Below are 20,604 nucleotides of genomic sequence, written 5' to 3' on the forward strand. Positions count from 1 at the left end.
AAACAATAAGGGATTTTATCCCCTAAACTTAAGGTGGAAATATGTTTATCATCTATGAGATGAATTGTTCTCCTTCGGGCAGTATTGAGAATTTTTAGGAAGATAATAGATGCACTACCCCAAACATGTAAGCAGTATTCTAAGGACGGATAAATTCAGGATTTTTATAGAGTTGGTATCTGGGTGGGTGGGTAAAACAGCATCTCGAGAAGAAGAGAATGCCTAGTTAATGGATGTTATGTTTATGCCTAGAGAAGCTGGAGGTAAATGTTAGTCCAAGTAGAGAGAGAGATCTGATCCTGTCTGGTGATTTGTGTGTCACTGAGGATAAGAGTTGGTGAGCAGAGATCCCTTTTACAAGCAAAAAGGCAAGACGATGGTAGTGGTGGCATTGAAGTTGACCAGATTGTCCTTGCCACATTGAAGGATGGTGGAGATCATTGTTTAAAACATTGGTTGAAAATGATCTTGTAGCTTGGGATGTCTGAACACTATGCAGTTTATCATATGATTAGGATGAATGGAGAGTACCATCATCAGCAAAGCTGTGAGTGGTGATTTAGAGTAGGTCATATATGTACAGGAGATAGAGGAAATGCAATAGAACAGAGCCTTCAGGTGCTTCTGCATTGGCAGCAAAGCCCAAAAAGAGAGATTCACCCACTACCTCTGCTTACCAGTAATGAAATTTGCTTACTATAACATTTCTTTCATTCCCAGTTAATATGGTAAACAGACAAACATTATCATGCTGCTAAAGTTTTCCCAGAGATCACTAAGAGTTAAATTTACAAGTTCTTACAGATCCACAGTAAAATAATGCAATCATCTCAATCCCATTTTCTCTTGCATTTTAGGCTCAGTGGTCCGTGACATCTAAGTAACTTGGCATCTTTGTGACTTAACTAATGCACTGATAGAGCATTTAATCCTATGGAGATGGGATTTACATCTCCATAGTGCATTATAGTTGTGAAGTGCTTGTGTTCTTATGGTCAATTTGCTTGTTTCATAAGGTGAAAAACTAGTTTTCCAGAGGGAAAATCCCTACCATCTTCATATAAGATGCCAAATGAACCTAAAATCATACTAGGTACATATGGCTCATATATGTCACCAAATGCAAGTAAACATGCATGCCTGCCATCAAAAGAGGGAATGGAAAGCAGACATGCATTAACATATAATGTATATTTCTTTTTTTTTTGCCTACTATATTTTATAGTTTGTTGTTTTAAGAAGGTTTTTTTAAAATGTGTGTTTCATAATTTTTCTCCCATTCAATGTAGATCTTTATTATGGAGGTGAGGCAATATCTGTAGAGCAACCTCAGTCATATACATGTCCTTTCTGTGGTAAAATGGGATACACAGAGACAACATTACAAGAACATGTCAGTTCAGAGCATTCCGACTCATCTTTTGAAGTAGTAAGTTTTTTGTATGATCATTTTTAATGAGTTGCTGATAATGATGCTATTTGTCTATTCATACACTTAAGTTGTATTTTCCTTGTCTGTAGTTGTTAGTTTCACTGTTTTCAAATAATTTATTAGCTGTTTATATAACTAAATGCATAGTTATATTTTTCCTAGATACAGTGTGTAGTTATGAAATGCAAATTAGAATGATCCATGTTTCATAACACAGCCAAGGGATTTCTGCCAAAAAAAAAAAAAAAGTTAAAATTTTGTTTTTAATATTATGTACTTGAAAATTTTGTACATGGTTTGAAGAGAAATATAAATCATTAGTTTATATTTCTCTTCAAACCATACATTCAAGCTTGTAGCCTTAATAATTTCTTCTTCTTCTTCTTCTCCCACTTAAGTGGGGTCACTGTTGATAATGAGTCTCCTCCACACCTTCCTGTCTTGGGCTGTCACCACATCCAAGTTCTTCATCCTCAAGTCCTCTTCTACCAGCTCCCTCCATCTCTTCTTTGGCCGTTCATGCTTCTGCCTTCCTTGCACATCCATCTGCATGACCCTTCTTCCCACATATTCATCCTCCCTCCTCATCACATGACCAAACCATCTCAACCTTGCCTCCTGTATTTTCACTCCTAAGTTCATAACTTTCGCTGTTCCCCTGACATAGTCATTTCTCAGACGATCCTTTCTGGTCACACCGCACATCCACCTAAGCATTCTCATCTTTGCTACTTCCATCCTGTTGATGTTATTTTTCCTCAGGGCCACAATTTCAGAATTTGTAGCCTTAATAATATTATAATTATTATTAATGCTCATACAGGGAGTCTAAGGACTTGTCAAAGGAGAGTATTTAGACACTCAAATGTCTATCATCTCTCTCTCTCCTTGAACATATTTACTAAAGATGCACTCACATCTAACAGTGACCCATTCTACACACTCACCACATAAACCTGCACCTCACATGCTTCCTAACCAGACCCGTGGCTAGTTTCCAAGGATGTCCCCAAATTTTATCTCCAACCATAAGCTACAAAATCTCACTTGTATCTATACTATAAGATTCCTTTACTAACTTATGTTTCTCTCATATTTTCTCTGTCTATTTCTCAAACCTTTAAAGACCATATTCCTTCATTTTCTCCTCACATGCACAAGTCCACAGGCTGGTTACCATTCTTGGTAACCTGCCACCATATCTTTTTGTCCTTGTCCTTGTAATCCAGGTGTCTGGGTTCCAAGGAGATGGTATGAGATGTGGTATTATCAAAGCCTTGTGAAGAAGGAGGAAAAACTTCCTTAAGTGAACACTGTTCAGGTGTTTATTTTAACAGAGCTATCCAATGCTATGACTCAACCAGTTTATCACCGTTATTATAATACATTGCCTCCGGCGGCCTCCATCCAAAATGCATAATTTTGGATGGATTTTACTGAACTGACATGGGCAAATTTTGAATTTGCCCATGTTATTTCACTGCAGTGGAATATTCAGTATCAGCCTGTAGTGGAACATTCGATATCAGTTATGTTCCTTATCAGTTTTCCTCTCTTACCATTATCAGCTTCAAAGGATATCACATCCAAAACCCTCCCCAATGCATTTTAACACATCATTGCCAAGCTGAAAATTGGAATTTCATGTGGTGGCCAATTTTTTTTTTACTTGATAGCAACGTCCACGTGATAACGCGTGATCGGCTGCTCGGTGAGAACTTGCATCACGTGATATTGCATGATTGGTAATGAACGTGTTAATAATAATAATAATATATATATATGTTATTAAAATTCAAGTTGCATAACAACAGCCCAGCCATAGAACTGTACACCACTGGTCACCCTCTTCCTCATAGACTAATATATGTAATGTGTAATATTTATTTATTTATTATTGCCTGCTTTGCCCTTTAATTTGTCATCTCCATTTGATTACAAATCATACTAACATTTTTGTATTAGTACACTATACTCCTTTCTCTCATATGATCAAATTTTCACTAACAGCCTTCTGAAATGTCAGTGCCAAGACAGTAAAGCTAAATATTGCCTTATTTCTTGCAAGGAATTTTTTTGTTTCTTTTCGTCTTACCTTTGTATAACATCTGGATCTCCAGAAAAGTTCATTTTTCATTTTCTGTGAATAACTTTAATTGTGCTTATTAATAAATAGCATAACAGCCAGTTTTTAATGTGTGACTTCTTGAAGAAAAACCTCTTTTTCTACTTTCTTTCTGAAATACCAAAAAACATATCCAAAGTAAAAGCTACATGTGGCAAACAGCAATCCTAACTGGCACTGTGATTCATTCCACACTAACAGTTTTGTTTACCAAAAGTAAGCTCGCCATTACACCCATTAAATGTTTGATAAAAAGTTGAGTTCATCAGTCTAGGAAATATAGTTATACAGACAGCAAAAAGATTAGCTAATTCTGTTTTAGCTAATTCTGTTTAAGGGGAAAAGAAAAATAACACATCTTGGAAAGCTGTGTTATGGAGAAACGACTCATGCTACACCCTCTACCAAGCAGATGAACTTTCTGGACAATGCAATGCTTCCTACTTTGTAGTATTTCTATGGAACTGACCATTGTCTCTTTCAGCAAAACAATGCACCATGTCATAAGACTGCTGCTGTAACTTGCATGGTTTGTGGATATGAATGTCGCCACACTTCACTGGCCTCCACAGAGCCCCAATCTTAACACTATTGAACATCTGTGAGATGAATTGGAGCATCAGGTGAGGTCAAGGGATGTTTGCACTGCAACAGTTCTGGGCCACATTGCATGCCTACAGGAAGAATAGTCCAAATTTCCCATTGATCGCTATCATACACTTGTGGAAAGTATGTCCCATAGGATTTCTGCAGTCATTACAGCAAAAGGAGGTCCTACATCTTATTACAGTGGTTGCCATGGCTATTTGTTCTTCAGACTATGTGTCCATTGATCTTTTCAAGTAGTTTATATATTAAACAAAATTTGGTTTAAATTTTTGATGATTGTTGTTAATTTTTAAATATTATTATTGCACAGGCACCTACATGGAGTTCTAAAAACCCATCATATGAGACCCAAACTATCAACACTATCTTACCTCTCTTTAAAACCATTAATAGACAAAGCACTTACAACTGACTCATGCAACCTATTCCATTTCATTCCATTCAATATTCTCGAACTGCAACATCTAATCACCCTTGCTAACTACACTCTTAGCCAATTTCCAGGGATGACCTCTTGTTTGCCTCTTATAGCCAAGAGCTGAAATATTTTGTGTGAAATAATCTTACAAAATCTTTTAAGTAACTTAAATGTTCCCCTCCTTTTTTTTTTCTACCTATCAACCAACTTTTACAACCCATAAACCCTCAATCTATCCTCATAGGATGCATTCCACAGGCCACTACTTTGGTCACTTTGTATCCTCTCCAGCACTTCATCATCCACAAAAAACTCAGGTGACCACCAGACCTGAGCACAGCAATCCTGATGTGGTTGTATAAAGGCTTTATAAAGAAATAACTCCCTTATCTCTGCTTGTTAGTGTGCTTCTTAATAACCAAATAATCCTGTGAGCTACCCTAGCAGTATTGGCAATATGCCCTCTCAACTTCAACTGTATCTACTACTACTCCAAAATCCTTTGTTTCATCAATTTCCTGGAGTATGGTTCCTTCAATGTGGTACTGTTGTATCCAATTCTTGTCTTTTTTATTTTACAATGGTTGTATTTTATTCAATCTTTTCTCACCTAAACCCTTTTCTATTTTAACCTTATTCTACCAATATCCTACCGCCATTTATGTTGTAACCTTTTCTTCCTTATTATACTTATTTTAAACCTTTGTTGTTTTATCTCCGTAATACACTATCGGGTAGCATGTGGTACCTCTGAGGGACAATGGAATTTCCTCGAGATCGAGGCAGTATCAGAGTGTCTAAGATTTACCTCTCGTAAAACGCCAAGAAATTTATTTGTTTTGCTGCACCACTTAGCGCTATTAGATTATTAAACATTAACAACCAAGAGGTAATCTCTGGACAGTACTTAATGATATCTATTAACTCTGCAGACGTGGCCAAAATTTACTCTTTTCTAATATCCCTTTTAATATCCCGCATAGGTTCGCATTAATATTTTATAAGTGGTGCATCGGATTCCAGGAATCACAGAAAGTCTTTGTAAGAATCAAAAGCAAGGTTTATTATACTCAAAGTTGATACACATAATAACATATATTAAAATCCCATCTTAAGGAAGTTCCAGACAAGGTGTGTAATATTCAAACACTACTATTATACTTAACAAATATTATTCAGTAGTTTCCTAAAGTAAGAATTATATTAACCTTCACTAATGCATTAATCATGTACTATTATCATAAGCAATCTAAAACTCCGTAGCTCTGTTAGACTACACAAGATAACATTCATATCTTTCACAATCTCGTTATATTATGCCAATTCTTTACTCTAACATATTCTTAACTTCATTCAATATAAAAGTGAACTTAAACACAACGACAAATAGTAAGATTAAATTCAATATCCTTCTAAACTGATAGCAATACAACCTTATCCTGTATCATTAATGTTTTCTTTTATAACATATTAACGTGCACAAATCTTTGATTCATATGCAGTGAAACACAAGCAAAGTCTACTTATCTTCCTTTATGGTTCTTTAAGGCTTCATAAGTTCACAGGAAACTGGCCTTCTGTGGACAGCCTGACTTGTCCTTTTCCGCGGAGATACTGCCCCGACGCCACCACGAGAGGGGAACACCGGAGATCGAGGAACAAAAAAGCCTTGTTACAGGGTCGCATGACCTTTATATTTTCTCTTTCCTTCTCGGCGATTCTCGCCCTTTTCGATGTCCAGCCAACTCACACGTGCTACTACGTCACGGCGTCCATATCTCTCCCCCGCTGACGTCACACTGTTTACTTGGGCAAGCTGCTCTTTCGCGTAACCTTTGGACTTGACTTCCCCCCCCCCCCCCCCCAACTGTTGAATTTGTGTTTACATTCCATAACTCTTTTATACATGTTTTATAATGCTCTGCTAATGTTTTACACTTTCAATATTAAATTAACCACATTCGTGAATGGCACAAAATACATACTTATTTAACCTTTTCATAACAGAACACACTTGATTTATATATACATAATACTTATTCTACACTTAGAGGCAATTTATTGTATTTATCTCATTCTTTTGTTTGGAAAAGCATGTTAGACTGTGATAAGATAGGAATACATAAATTTCCACTCTATCACAATCTAACAGTACACAGCTTGTAATCTTTGTATCCCAAAATGCATAAAGTTACTTTCACATCATATTGACATCGATTATTTTTTTCTTCTATACTGTCTGGTTATTTAAATCATTTTGCAACATCTCTACACCAAGTTTGCACCATCAGCAAAGAACTGAATATCTCCCTTCAAATTATTTCCTGTATCATTTATGTACAAATTAAACATTCTTTCCTTCATGCTTCATCACGCTCTCAACACCTTACATCACACTGATTGGAAAAGTACCTACTCTTTACATCATACAAAAACCTGATATGAATGAAAATTTAACGAAGCTTCTGAAATTCTGATTAACCACCCTAATCTCAACAATAATGGTGGTATAAAAATTCCAAGAATTTGGATGACACATATTCAGCCTACTTAGTGTCTAGCATACCCTGACGTTAGGACTTTAAGCAATTTTCAGCTTTTATTGGAAACTATTCCATACCAGTTGGTTGGAATTTATATGTATATTTGCATGATTTATATATACGAGGGCTGTTCAATAAGTAATAAGACTAATTTTACTGTCGCGAAACTACTCATCACAATATTAATTTCTGTGGAATAAAGAAATGTTGCTGTCTGTATTAACAAAAGAGGTTGATAGATGGCGTATACAGGCTGATGCCAGAGTGTCACGTGACCAAACGCAAGCTTGTTTCGGCATGCCTACGAGCTGCGACCAGTCGTCGAAATGGAAGCGTCCTTGGAACAGCGTTATGCGATTAAATTTTGTGTGCGTTTGCAAAAATCGGCATCGGAGACTTTTAACATGATACGCAAAGCTTTCCACGATGAAGCAATGTCGAGGGCAAGTGTTTTTCGCTGGCATAAAACTTTGAAGGAAGTAAGGCAAAATGTGGAAGATCTTGAATGTGAGGGAAGACCTTCAACGTCCATCACAGAGACAATGATCAACACAGCAGCGATTATCATCAAGGAGGATCGCAGAATTACAGTATGCCAGCTGCATGTTATCCTGAATATTTCTGTGGGAAGTGTTCACTCAATCATGGCTGAACATTTGGGACTGAAACATGTTTGCGCCCTATGGATTCCCAAACTCTTGACACCAGAGCAAATGCAGCATCAAGTGGATGTGTGCACAGAATGGAAAGAAAGACTGGAACAAGAAGGCGACAACTTCTTAAAACGCATCGTTTAAGCAGATGAAGCTTGGTTGTATCACTATGACTCTACAATGAAACAACAAAGCAGTGAATGGAAGCATCCATTTTAAAAACACAGTCAAAACGTAGTTTAACATAGTCAAAAAAACATTATGTCCATAATGTTTTTTGACTACGAAGGCATTGTTTACCAACACGCTGTAGAACCCGGGAATACTGTAAATGGCTCATACTATGCGGATGTTTTACGGACAATGGTACAGCACGCCAAAAGGAAGCGTCCATTACCGAAGAATGGCTTCTTATTGCACCATGATAATGCAAGGCCACATATTGCTGGTTCTGTAGTGGACGTTTTGCAGAAGAACAACATAGATATCCAACCACACCCTCCATACAGTCCTGATCTCGCACCATGTGATTTCTGGCTGTTTCCTCAGCTCAAGAAACCACTAAGAGGTTGCCATTTCGAAAGCAACAAAGCATGTGTAAAAGCTGCAGAGGCGGTTTTGAAAGACCTCTCAAAAAACAGACTTTCACATGTGTTTAAGAAGTGGACGCAACGTTGAGACAAATGCATTGCGTCTCACGGTAGTTACTTCGAAAAAGACCATGTAGATGATGACGATTAAAGGTAATCTGTTTTCTGTATAAATATAGTCTTATTACTTATTGAACAGCCTACGTATATATATAATCAGTGGCGTCATGTGCCCATTTCAGTTGGGTGTGCTGTCATGTGGGTTATGCAACCCGCGCTACAAATTTCACATCAATTTGACCGTATACATGGGCGTCTGCAGAAAATTTTCCAGGGGGAAGGCAAAGCTTGGAGACAAATAATTACATCAATAAACGTCTTTTAGCATTTTTTGATGTAATTATTTGTCGATGTAAACTATAAATACATTATTTTCATTTTACATCGATTTTAATGATCTTTAATTCTTAGGGAAAAAAGTATTCGGAATTAATAGTTTTTAGCACAATTTCATATATAGAAAAATTGACCGGCATATTTTATTAAAAATTAACTAATTAATTAATCCCAAAATCCTAAATCAAATTATTTCAGTTTAAAAGCAGAAAAATCATAAAACTAACAAGTAAAATAATATTAAATTACATACACTTACCTTTTAAAAATGTATTTTTCTGTTTAAATTTGTTTCACTATACATTTACAATTCACACTTCACTCAGTGATTCACTAGACACATAGAGAAAATGAACACTGATCGCTGTTCACAACAGTAATGAACATTTTTTTCACAAATCAGAAAAAGATTAACCAAAAACAGGAACATGTGCTTTATTGCTGCAATAAAACACGTGTTCTTTGGCTGCCCCGCCGTGGGCCGAAACAGGCCAACCCATAATAAAATTTTAAGACAGAAAAAGCATTCCATGGTTGAGGGTGTAAGGTTACATATCTCGATCACTTTTACGATTATAATTTGTGGAATTTTTTACTCGATCCCAGGGGGGGTGGTTCCCTGTCTGTCCAAAGTAAGACAATTTGCACGAGCATGGAATCTAATAAATGCCAGGCAACATCAAATGTGAGAGTTTGTCCTTAGGAGAAGGCAACAAATTGTAAATTTGGTTGATAGGTTTGTAAGTAGTGGCAAAATTGTATTTCTTCATAATTTTAGAAAGATGTTTGGAGATGCCTTTGACGTAAGGTATGGGAATCCTATGGACTTCTTCTTGTCTGGTTTGATGTGTGGGAAAGTGACTGATGATTTTTTTAGTTGTTTTAGGATTATATCCATTTAGGATGGCTGTATTTTTGATTACTTCTAATTCTTGGTTTAGAGATTCTTCAGAGGAGCAGAATTTGTGTGCTCTAGAAACTAGTGATTTAATAATGCCTGATTTCTAAGATGGATGATGAGCGGAAGAATTGTGAATGTAGCGACTTGAGAATGTGGGCTTGCGAAAGACAGACGTGATGAGGGAACCATCTTCTTTTCTTTGAATGTGTAAATCCAAAAATGAGATACCCTGTGGAAATTCTTTTTCTAACATAAAGTTGATGCGAGTTGATAAAGGAGATCCCATTGCTGTTCCTTCTTCTTGCTTGTAAATTTGACCTTTCCAGGTGATGCAATAATGCATCTCAGAAATCAGGCATTATTAAATCACTAATTTCCAGAGCACACAAATTCTGCTCCTCTGAAGAATCTCTAAACTAAGAATTAGAAGTAATCAAAAATACAGCCATCCTAAATGGATATAATCCTAAAACAACTCAAAAAATCATCAGTCACTTCCACACATCAAACCAGACAAGAAGTCCATAGGATTCCCATACTTACGTCAAAGGCATCTCCGAACGTCTTTCTAAAATTATGAAGAAATACAATTTGTTACCTTCTCCTAAGGACAAACTCTCACCTTTGATATTGCCTGGCATTTATGAGATTCCATGCTCATGCAAATTGTCTTACTTTGGACAGACAGGTAGGTCTGCTCAGAAATGCCTCTTGGAACATCAAGACCACATTTGTCTTGTTAAACCTCAGAAATCTGGCCTCTCTCGACATGGAATCGAAAATCCAAGCCATAGGATCCATTGGGAAAAGTCTAAACTTTTACATAGATCTTTATATAAACATGAACGTTTATATAAAGAAAGTTCTGAAGCCCTACTACACAGACCAAATTTAAACCGCAACGACATTCTTACTATCCCTTAAGTATGGGAAATTGTCATACAAAATTGTGTAAAATAATTATTATTATTTTTTTTTAATTTTTTATTTTTATTTTTTACTTCTGTTACACGTTACACACGTTTAATGAGATTCTTTTGTAATCATGCTCCCTAACTGTTATTCCTATTATTGTTTAAACTACTGTATTGATGATGTCCTAAGATACTTAGGATGAAATAGTTACAAGTAAATAATTTTCACTGTGGTTAATACGTGTGTTTCTTTTAATTATAATGTGGTATTGTTTCCAGCAGACACCCCTTTCACTGCCCTCCATGCACCATGAGCATCCTTCTTTTGCAGGCCTTTATGCCATGGTGCTGCTTCAAGCGGCTCCTAAGTGTATCTTAATTACCTGCCATAGTTCTACTTTTTTTTTCTTTACTGAAATTTCCATTTTTTCTACCGCCCAACTGAAGACCACATGTGATCATGTCTCTGATTGGAGGCAATGTAGCAACCTTGTTTATAAAGACAGGTTTTCTGATCCTATAACCAGATCCAGCACTCTCATCCTCCAAGTCCCCTTTGTCCCATTCTGCTTCAGGTAATTATCTCTCAGTAAGTGTATAAATTCCATTTCCTTCCTGCTATGTGATCTTTCCTCCTTCCAATTGATATCTCTGAAGTTGAAGTCTCCCATAATGATCACTCGACATGCACTCGTTTTAATTTGCCGATGCTTGTCCTCCCCATCATCCCTGTCATCTGCTGGCCCTATAGCAGCAACCAATTGTATATTTTGTCCTATTGGCCTCAATCTCACACCAAATTGACTCAAAAGTACTGCCATCTACTCAATTGACTCCTACTCTTGTTGGCTGCATTTCATCTGCTATCATCAGCAGTACCCCACTCCCTGTCCTGTCTACTCTATCCTCCCTGAAAATACTAAATCCATCACACCCTGTAACTATGTTATTTGCTATTAGATAAGTCTCACTGATACCTGTAACTTTTGGTTAGGTTGTACTAACTAATGCCAAAAACTCCTCCCTCTTATTCATTAGTATATAGAAACGTAGTATCTTCTTAGGCCTTCAACCATCTTTACATCCTGAATTGACTGTCTCATTTGATATTGTTGCCTGAGAGACTAGATTCTGCATTTTTTGTTCATTTGCACACTAATTTACTTCCTGGGTGCCTTTACATAAACTCACCTGCATCTGTTGCAATTTCTTTAGTTTTCCTGACTTTGTGCTTCCACACTCTCAGTAAACAAAGCTCTCTCCAGACACCTAACTCTTCTTTTCAAGGATTAGGCATTTGGTCTATATCTATCTGCCGCTTTTGGCAGCCAATATCTTTCCATCCTAAATAGATTTTCTTTCCATTTTTTTCTCTATATTCCTTGATTTTTTCATTTACATTGTAAATATCTAGTTCTTTTCTGTTGTCTTCACTTCTTAAATGACCCAATTTTGTGCATCCTTTAATTGCTTTTAAAAATCTCATCTCTGCAGCTTGTATTTTACTTTCATCTTTCTTTTTAACAGTCCATGTTTCTGAACCATATAATAGAGTGGCCATCACTTTATAAAATTTTAATCGAGTTTCTTGTCTTGTTTTTTTATTCAGTGTACTTTTAATTGTTCCACAGATGTTCTGAAATTTCTTTATTTTTCATCAATATCTTTATCATTTAGATATGTTGCAGCTTAAATAATTAAACTCTGTCGTCTGTTCTATTATTTTATTTTCTATAACCATTTTTGATCTAACATGATCTCAACCTTTAAATGCTATGACTTATGCTTTCTTTTGTGCAATTTTTAAATTGTATTGTTTGCTTATTTTGTTTAATTCATAAACTGATTTTTGAAGGTCATTTTTATTGTCTTATAATATAATCTGGTCATCTGCATACAGCATTGTATTAATAACAGTTCTGATTACCTGAATACCTTGTTTTATTGTTGTTTTCCATATTTTAATAATCTGATTGAATAGAGTTGGAGATAAGTTATATCCCTGCCTGACACCCTGATTTATTTCAATCCCTTCTGTTAATTTATTACCTAAGTTGATGGATGGTAAGATTTGCAATGCCAATAGGCTGCAATTAGATGGATTTGGATTTTTGTAATTAAATATATAAACTTTGCATAGCTTGTACCAAATGTAATGGATATTCGTTGTTTTTTTATATTCCTTAGTTTTTCTCTGTGTATTTTATCAAATGCTTTCTCATAATCTATAAAGCCCATATGAGCCTCTAAATTAAATTTTCGTCTTTTTTCAATAATTGGTTTTAGCACATAAATATTGTCTATACATGATCTTCCATGTCTGATACCATTTTGTTCTTCTGAGATTAGATTGTTTGCAATATTTCTAAGTCTTTTATTCAGGATTATACTGTAAATTTTGAAACTTGTATTTACTATACTTATTCCTCTGTAATTTCCAAAATCACCTCTGTCTCCTTTCTTAAATATAGATATATAACCTTAGCTTTTAACCAATCTGATGGAACCTCGCATTTCCTCCAACAGTTATTTATTAATTTTAAGAATCTGTGATGTAAATATTTCCAAAGCTCTGTATTTATGCCATTTAATCTGGTTGATTTTCTATTTTTGATACTTTTTATTGCTTATTTTAGTTCTTCCAATTCTATATCACTACTGATTTCTTCATTATTATTTTCTGCTATTAAATTTGGGTCATACCATAAATTCTTATAATGTTCTATCTATTGTTTTTCTTGTATTAATTTTTATTTTGTGCTGTACCTCTTTCTTCATTGTTTAATTTCCTTAATATTTTGTAGGCTATGGCTTCTATTTTATTAATAAATATACACCTAATCAATCAACACTTAACTCCAAATCCATTTAATTGCAGCCTATCAGCATTGCAAATCTTACCATCCATCAAACTCGGGTCCTAGGTCCACAAACTTTACTTCATTCCTTCTGCACAACTTGCATATGGATTCATTGCCTTCCTTCTCAGTTTACCTTTATCATAGTGAGGCAAAAGATTTATAAACTTTACCCTCTAGGTCTTCTTTGTTTCTTCCAATAACTCTTACACCCTCACTCATATAATACTTCTCACCTCTTAGTTCATTGGTTCCAGCCAACCAATAAATTCTTTTACCTACCCTTTCTGCAATATGACAGCATTATTAATATCCTCCACAGTTGTCAATCCTGTTTATATAGTACCTTTTTTTAATAATTATTTCTCACTTGTCCTTTATTTCAAGTTATTCTAAAATAAATCCACCTTTTTATCCCTTTTTTTATGTGTGTTAACCTTTTTTTTCCTGGCTAAGTATGCAGTTGCATAATTAATAGATAGTTATGTAACTATACTTAATACAAAGTAATTCACATATTGTTATTTTTCATATTCCAAATGTTATAAAAGTATCCGTTAAAACCAACATCTAAGCTTAATCCTTCATGAAAGTAAAATATTTATGAATTCATATATAATAATACAAAACTGTGGAATTTTCATAGTTCATTTAGTCATGAATTAATTTTAATGGAATTTGAGTATGTAAGTGCCTGATCTTTAGCAGTGATCTTCAGTCTTATGCAGACCCATCAGAAAATCAAAATACATTTGATGGAGCAGTTAATAGAAATGCCTCTTTTTCTTTAATCCATTCCTTAGTATAGATAATGTTCCCTGATTAGGGATCACCACAGATTAATGCAGATAGTTTTTTTTTTTTTTAAATGAAACCTGTGGTGAGTTCATAATTAAAAGAAACACACATATTAACCACAGTGAAAATTACTTAATTGTAAATATTTCCTCCTAAGTATCTTAGGACATCATCAGTACAGTAGTTTAAACAATAATAGGAATAACGTACAGTTAGGGCGCATGATTACAATAGAATCTCATTAAACGTGCGTGATGTGTTACAGAAGTAAAAAAAAAACTAATAATAATTATTTAACATTTTTGTATGACAATTTCCCATACTTTAAGAATAGTAAGAACATCGTTGCAGTTTAAATTTGGTCTGTGTAGTAGGGCTCCAGAATTTTCTTTATATTAACATTCATGTTTATATAAAGATCTATGTAAAAGTTTAGACTTTTCCCAATGGATCCTATGGCTTGGATTTTCAATTCCGTGTGGCCACATTTCTGTGGTTTAACAAGACAAATGTGGTCTTGATGATCCGAGATGTGTTTCTGAGCAGACCTACCTGTCTGTCCAAAGTAAGACAATTTGCATGAGCATGGAATCTCATAATGAATCTCTCTCTTTTATGAGATTCCATGCTCATACAAATTGTCTTACTTTGGACAGACAGGTAGGTCTGTTCAGAAATGCATCTCGGAACATCAAGACCACATTCGTCTTTTTAAACTGCAGAAATCTGGCCTCTCTCAACACGGAATTGAAAATCGAAGCCATAGGATCCATTGGGAAAAGTCTAAACTTTTACATAGATCTTTATATAAACATGAACGTTTATATAAAGAAAGTTCTGAAACCCTACTACACAGACCAAATTTAAACTGCAACGATGTTCTTACTATTCCTTAAGTATGGGAAATTGTCATACAAAATTGTGTAAAATAATTATTATTAGTTTTTTTTTTTTGTTTTTTTTTTACTTCTGTAACACGTTATGCACATTTAATGAGATTCTATTGTAATCATGCTCCCTAACTGTATGTTATTCCTATTATTGTTTAAACTACTGTACTGATGATGTCCTAAGATACTTAGGATGAAATATTTACAATTAAATAATTTTCACTGTGGTTAATATGCAGATAGTATGTCGCTCCTCTGCTACAAATCTAAGAACAAGTGCTTATGCCTGTAGATTTGGGTATTTACTGAGTTGGATTGCCTGTTTGAGGAATGAAAAACAAGTTTCCAGGAGAAAAAATGTCCACCTCTGTATGAAGCAAGCTAACTCACTATTTGATTGAAAAGGCCTGATAAAGATTCTTCATATCATAGACTGGGTTCAAACCCAGGTTTTTCCAGCTAGAGGGGCTCATCTATACCAGCTGAGTTACGGAGGCTTAGAAATACTTGATATTTGCACTCATCTATAAATGAAGCATTTTGAAATACAGTTGCCCCTTGAACAATGCAGGGGTTAACCCAGCTGCCCGCAGTCAAAAATTCGCATATAACTTTTGACTCCCCCAGAAACTTCACTACTAATAGCTTACTGTCGACCGATAACATAAGCAGTCATTTAACGTATATATTGTATGTTATATGTATTATATGCTGTATTCTTACAATAAAGTAAAGTAGAGAAAAGAAAATGCTATTAAGAAAATCATAAGAAAGAAACAATACATTTACAGTACTGTAAGTTTACATCATCTGTTTACAAGATGAATCGTCTGTCAGTACCTACATCAATATTGTCTTTTATGATACAAAACACTGCAGATAGACATCAAAAATGAAAAGATAATGTGAAAAAGAAATTCATATGTATTTTCAGGTATAACAATTCATGCATTGATAACAAAGAAGCAATAATATGATTGCTTTATGGGAGCCTAGTGTAATCGATATGATTGCTTCATGATTAGCCTATACATTAATTAATAAATCATTATAAATTTTTTATTTTTATGTTAATGAATTTAACTAATTAATTAATAACCGTCAATTTTATGCAGTTATGATTTAATACTACAAATGACGTCATGTATGGTCTGTAGGTGTTTGTGTGCATACGTTTTAATGAATTTTAACTTTTTATAATAGATTGGTGTTTATATTTTATGCATTTATGATATACCTAACTTTTTCTTAATTTTTTCAATATTTCTAGGCTAAGTTGTTCTGCGAGTTTTTTCAAATTGTCGCAAATCTCCAAAAAATTTTCCAGTATATTTATTGAAAAAATTTGTATATAACTGGGCCCACGCAGTCAATCCTGTGTTATTCTAGAGTCAGTTGTACCTATGAATCAGTTCAGAATTCTTACTTGTGTTGATATTGATCTGTTTACCATTTTGGAAATTGTTGCTTTCTGTAGAATTATATAATTTTTTGTGACAAAATTTTTATGCTCATATAAAATATTTTGAGAACAGAAGTTGTTTAGTTTACTTAGCAGTGATACTTGTGATAATTTTTAATTAGTTTAATTTTTATTTTCGTGTGTGTGTGTGTGTGTATTTAGATTAGTGAAACCAGGTTGATTCTTTAATTATCTTTACTGTATTGTTAAAAGAAGATTTTTAAACTTCCTTGAATTTCTACTAGGTGTGTCCAGTGTGTGCTTCTCTCCCAGGAGGAGAACCAAATCATGTAACTGATGATTTTGCTGCTCATCTTTCTTTAGAGCATCGTGCTCCTAGAGATCTGATATCCTTTTCTATACATTAGATAAATAAAGCATTATATTTAGATAATATACAGAGTAAGATTTTCATTTATTACTTGTATTTATATGCTTGGACATACATCAGGTGTTTATAAAATTTTGAAAAAGTTTATACCTAACAGCTATATAAGAAGGCTATAGAAGAATCAGACAATGAAATGGTTTTCTTTTTGAATCCAGCTACTGCATCTAAATTGCATCGAAGTCTTCTAACCCAAACTATCCAGTTTTTGTGGTGGGGGGGGGGGAATAATGTGATTCAGATTAATGTATTTTCAGTGCATTGTGTTGTCTTTCTGTATGTTTCGTCACTAGTGGTGCAAAGTGGGTCATTTGAATTTTGATCTACTCAGATTTCAGTTATTTATTTTTGTAGCAAGACACCAACAACACACTTGCAGTTCATAGCCTTGCAATATTAATATTTAATTAATATGGCCCTGCACCAAAATTCATTGACAGTGAGGTTAGTTTTTATTTTTAGGAATTGTTCGTAGGCAGTAGTTGATTAGCATCATCATCTTTGTAGTCATGTTATGAAGTCTTATTTTTATATATAGATGTATATTTTTTTATATATAGTTCCTGCCCATGAAAGATTATCAGTAATCCTGTAGGGTGTTTGTACCATGCATGAACTAAGAATTTTTTTTCCCCATTTTTTGCCAATTTTATATATATTTTTTATTTATTTTTACATTGTCCAGAAACCCTGCTCTAGAAACCAAGCATTAAACTTTTTCAAGCCATTTCAGGCCTCCAATAAGTGGGGCAGTGGTCTCACACTGGTTGAATTTCATCACCCATCTAAAACATTTACAAACATCCAATGCTGACAGCAGTATACAAACTTGCGACCTGTTGGTTGGAGAGTGGGTATGCTAACCACTTGGTCAACCAGGCCAGCAATGTGTGTGGAATTGTTCTAGATGAAGAAAAGTTTCTTTACCATCTGAGGAAAAAAACTATATAGCATGTTGAAAAAGGAACAATAAAGAAGAAAATGTTAGTGGCTATGGAATCAAATCAAATGGTACTTATATACAGTAAAACCCCGTTTTTACGTTCCCGCAATTTACGTTTTCCTGCCATTTACGTCATTTTCCATTGGTACGTATTAAGGCCTATTCTCACGATATATTGTTTTGCCGCCATTAACAACTTGATGTGGACGTTATTTCCCTTGATTTGCGTTTTTTTTTTTTTTTTTTTTTTTTTTTTTTTTTTTTTTTTTTTTTTTTTGGTGGCAATACCAATTTTCGAATAGATTTCTGTGGAAATTGCGCATTTCTGTTCTCAGGTGGCGTTGCTTTCAGCTGTAGTTTCGTTTCCGCCATCACTGTGGTTGCATGCTTGCAGTAGTGATGAGTGATACCGTGATTTTTCAATCACAGCACGAATTGATATTGCAGAATTTCTGGTAAGTAATTTAGCGTGTGATAGCTGCTTGCAAGTTGCAGTGGTAGATTATCCATGTTAGTAACATGGAGAAAAAAGACAGAAAATGTATTTCGGTAGAAGAAAAGATGGCAATTCTGCGACATGTAGATTGGCATGCCGGAACACGTGTTCAATTAGCAAAAGATCTTGGTTTCTCCGTATCCACTTTGAACACGATAGTAAAAAACAGGTCAAGCCCTGAACTCAATGCAAAGCAATCTGGAGCTCTGTCAAAAAAATGAAAATATATCCGGACATCGACATATGATGAATTAGATAAACTTGTGACAGAGTGGTTTGTTTCTACGTGAGCGTCGGGTATTCCAGTCGATGGTACTATACTCAGAGCGAAAGCCCTTGAATTTGCTACGAGGTTGGGGATTAATGGTTTTACTGCGTCAAATGGATGGATTGATCTTTTCAAGACTCGTCACAATATTGTGTATAATCAAGTGTGTGGAGAAAGTAATAGTGTTGCAGGGGAAACTGTAAACCAGTGGAAACGTGAACTAAAGACTATTATTCAGGACTATGAACCAAAAAATATTTTCAATGTTGATGAAACTGGGCTCTTTTATAACATTCTGCCAAGTAAAACATTGTGTTTTAAAGGAGAGAAGTGTCACGGTGGAAAACTCAGCAAGCAGAGGGTAACTGTTTTGCTCATGGTCAATGCTGATGGATCAGAAAAATTACTTCCACTGGTAATTGGTAAATTTAAAAAGCCAAGGTGTTTTAAGAACGTGAAAAATCTGCCTACTAAGTATGATGCCAACAGCACAGCATGGATGACCAGCAGCATCTTCACATCCACTATGCATGTTCTGGATGCTAAAATAGGGACAAATCACTGCAAAATACTACTACTGCTAGACAAATGTCCTGCACACCCTAAAGATCTGCAGCTCAGAAACATTAGATTAGTGTTCTTTCCCCCTAATTGTACAAGTGAGCTTCAGCCATTAGATCTGGGCATCATCCATGCATTTAAATGGAAATATAGAAAAATGCTTGTTGAAAAAGCTGTGTTTATGCATGATAATGGTATGGACCCAAAACAAATGACCATATCAATCCTTGATGTCATGTTTTATGTGGCCAAAGCATGGTTGCATATTACTCCTGAAACCATATCCAACTGTTTCCAGTAGGCAGGAGTTAGGTTTGCAGGAGAGGAGGAACAACTACATGAGGAAGAAGATATGTCAGTACCCAACAACTGGTATGTGATGGATGAGTCTTCCTCATTTCAAGACTATGTTGATATGATCATATCAATGGTACCAAGTGTAGAGGACATCCTTTCCAACCACCTTGGTGAAGAAGAAGAGGAAGAAGTGGCCGAAGAAGACTGTGATTAAGAACCTACCCTCCCTACTAGTAAAGAAGCAATGGAAGCTATCTCTGTTTTGAGGCGGTATATTACAAGTGCATCAGGAGACGATAGGATATTTAATGCCTTATACACTGTGGAGAGGCAGGTGGAACTTATAAGAGTGCAGAAAATGAAAAAAAAACCAACAATTAAAGATTTTTTTTAAATAGATAAATGTAAGTAATTGTAAATTCATTTATTTTCAGTTATTAAATTTTGTAATCTAGTATGTAGACTCACTTACTAGCAGTAAGTCAGTAGCTTTTTTAATGATTTTTTTACATTTCCTGCTATGTACACTTTTTTTCATCAGTCTCCTAAAAAGTGTAAAAAAAGGGTTTTACTGTATATATATATATATATATATATATACACACACACGCACACACACATATATACAGGTAAACCTCGCTTAACGTGATTAATTAATCCATCGATTAATGCGCATTAAGTGAAATCGCATTAAGCTAATACAATAAACAAGGAATTATTATTATTATTCATCCATCATTTAGCGTAAATTTGGAAAAAAATTATAGTATAAGTTATATTTAGAGGATAAAGTCATCAAAGTTAATAAAAATGAACTGCTTAAATTTTTATTTAATGTCTAAACATTTGATTGAGCTATTTTTTTACAAAAAAAATTAAGTAAAGATGTTTGAATTGTGTTCGACTTTTTCATCTTGTCATGCAATTTGCAGTAACTGGCGATCGCTTTCTCAAGATTTTGGTCGACTTCGAAGCTTCGTTCCATATCAGGATCAGCATCAAACAAACTTTCCTTATCATGCTTGATGAAAACTAGCTCAAATTCTTTTGCAGTTAGCTTCT

At 34.8% G+C, this 20,604-nt stretch overlaps 1 protein-coding gene across 3 annotated transcripts in view; it reads left to right on the forward strand.

The window, feature by feature from the left end:
• Nucleotides 1-20,604, forward strand: part of Kcmf1 (Potassium channel modulatory factor 1) — a 293,565-nt gene that overhangs the window by 91,086 nt on the left and 181,875 nt on the right. For all 3 annotated transcript variants that reach the window (XM_090393120.1, XM_090393121.1, XM_090393119.1), the window contains exons 3-4: nt 1,290-1,429; nt 16,835-16,936. In XM_090393120.1, the coding sequence (XP_090249246.1) occupies nt 1,290-1,429; nt 16,835-16,936 (242 nt within the window). The remainder of the gene's footprint in view (nt 1-1,289; nt 1,430-16,834; nt 16,937-20,604) is intronic.

This window comes from Typopeltis vanoorti, chromosome 5 (assembly GCF_054136105.1).
Source record: "Typopeltis vanoorti isolate ZY-2024b chromosome 5, IOZ_Tvanoo_1.0, whole genome shotgun sequence".
NCBI lineage: Eukaryota > Metazoa > Arthropoda > Arachnida > Uropygi > Thelyphonidae > Typopeltis > Typopeltis vanoorti.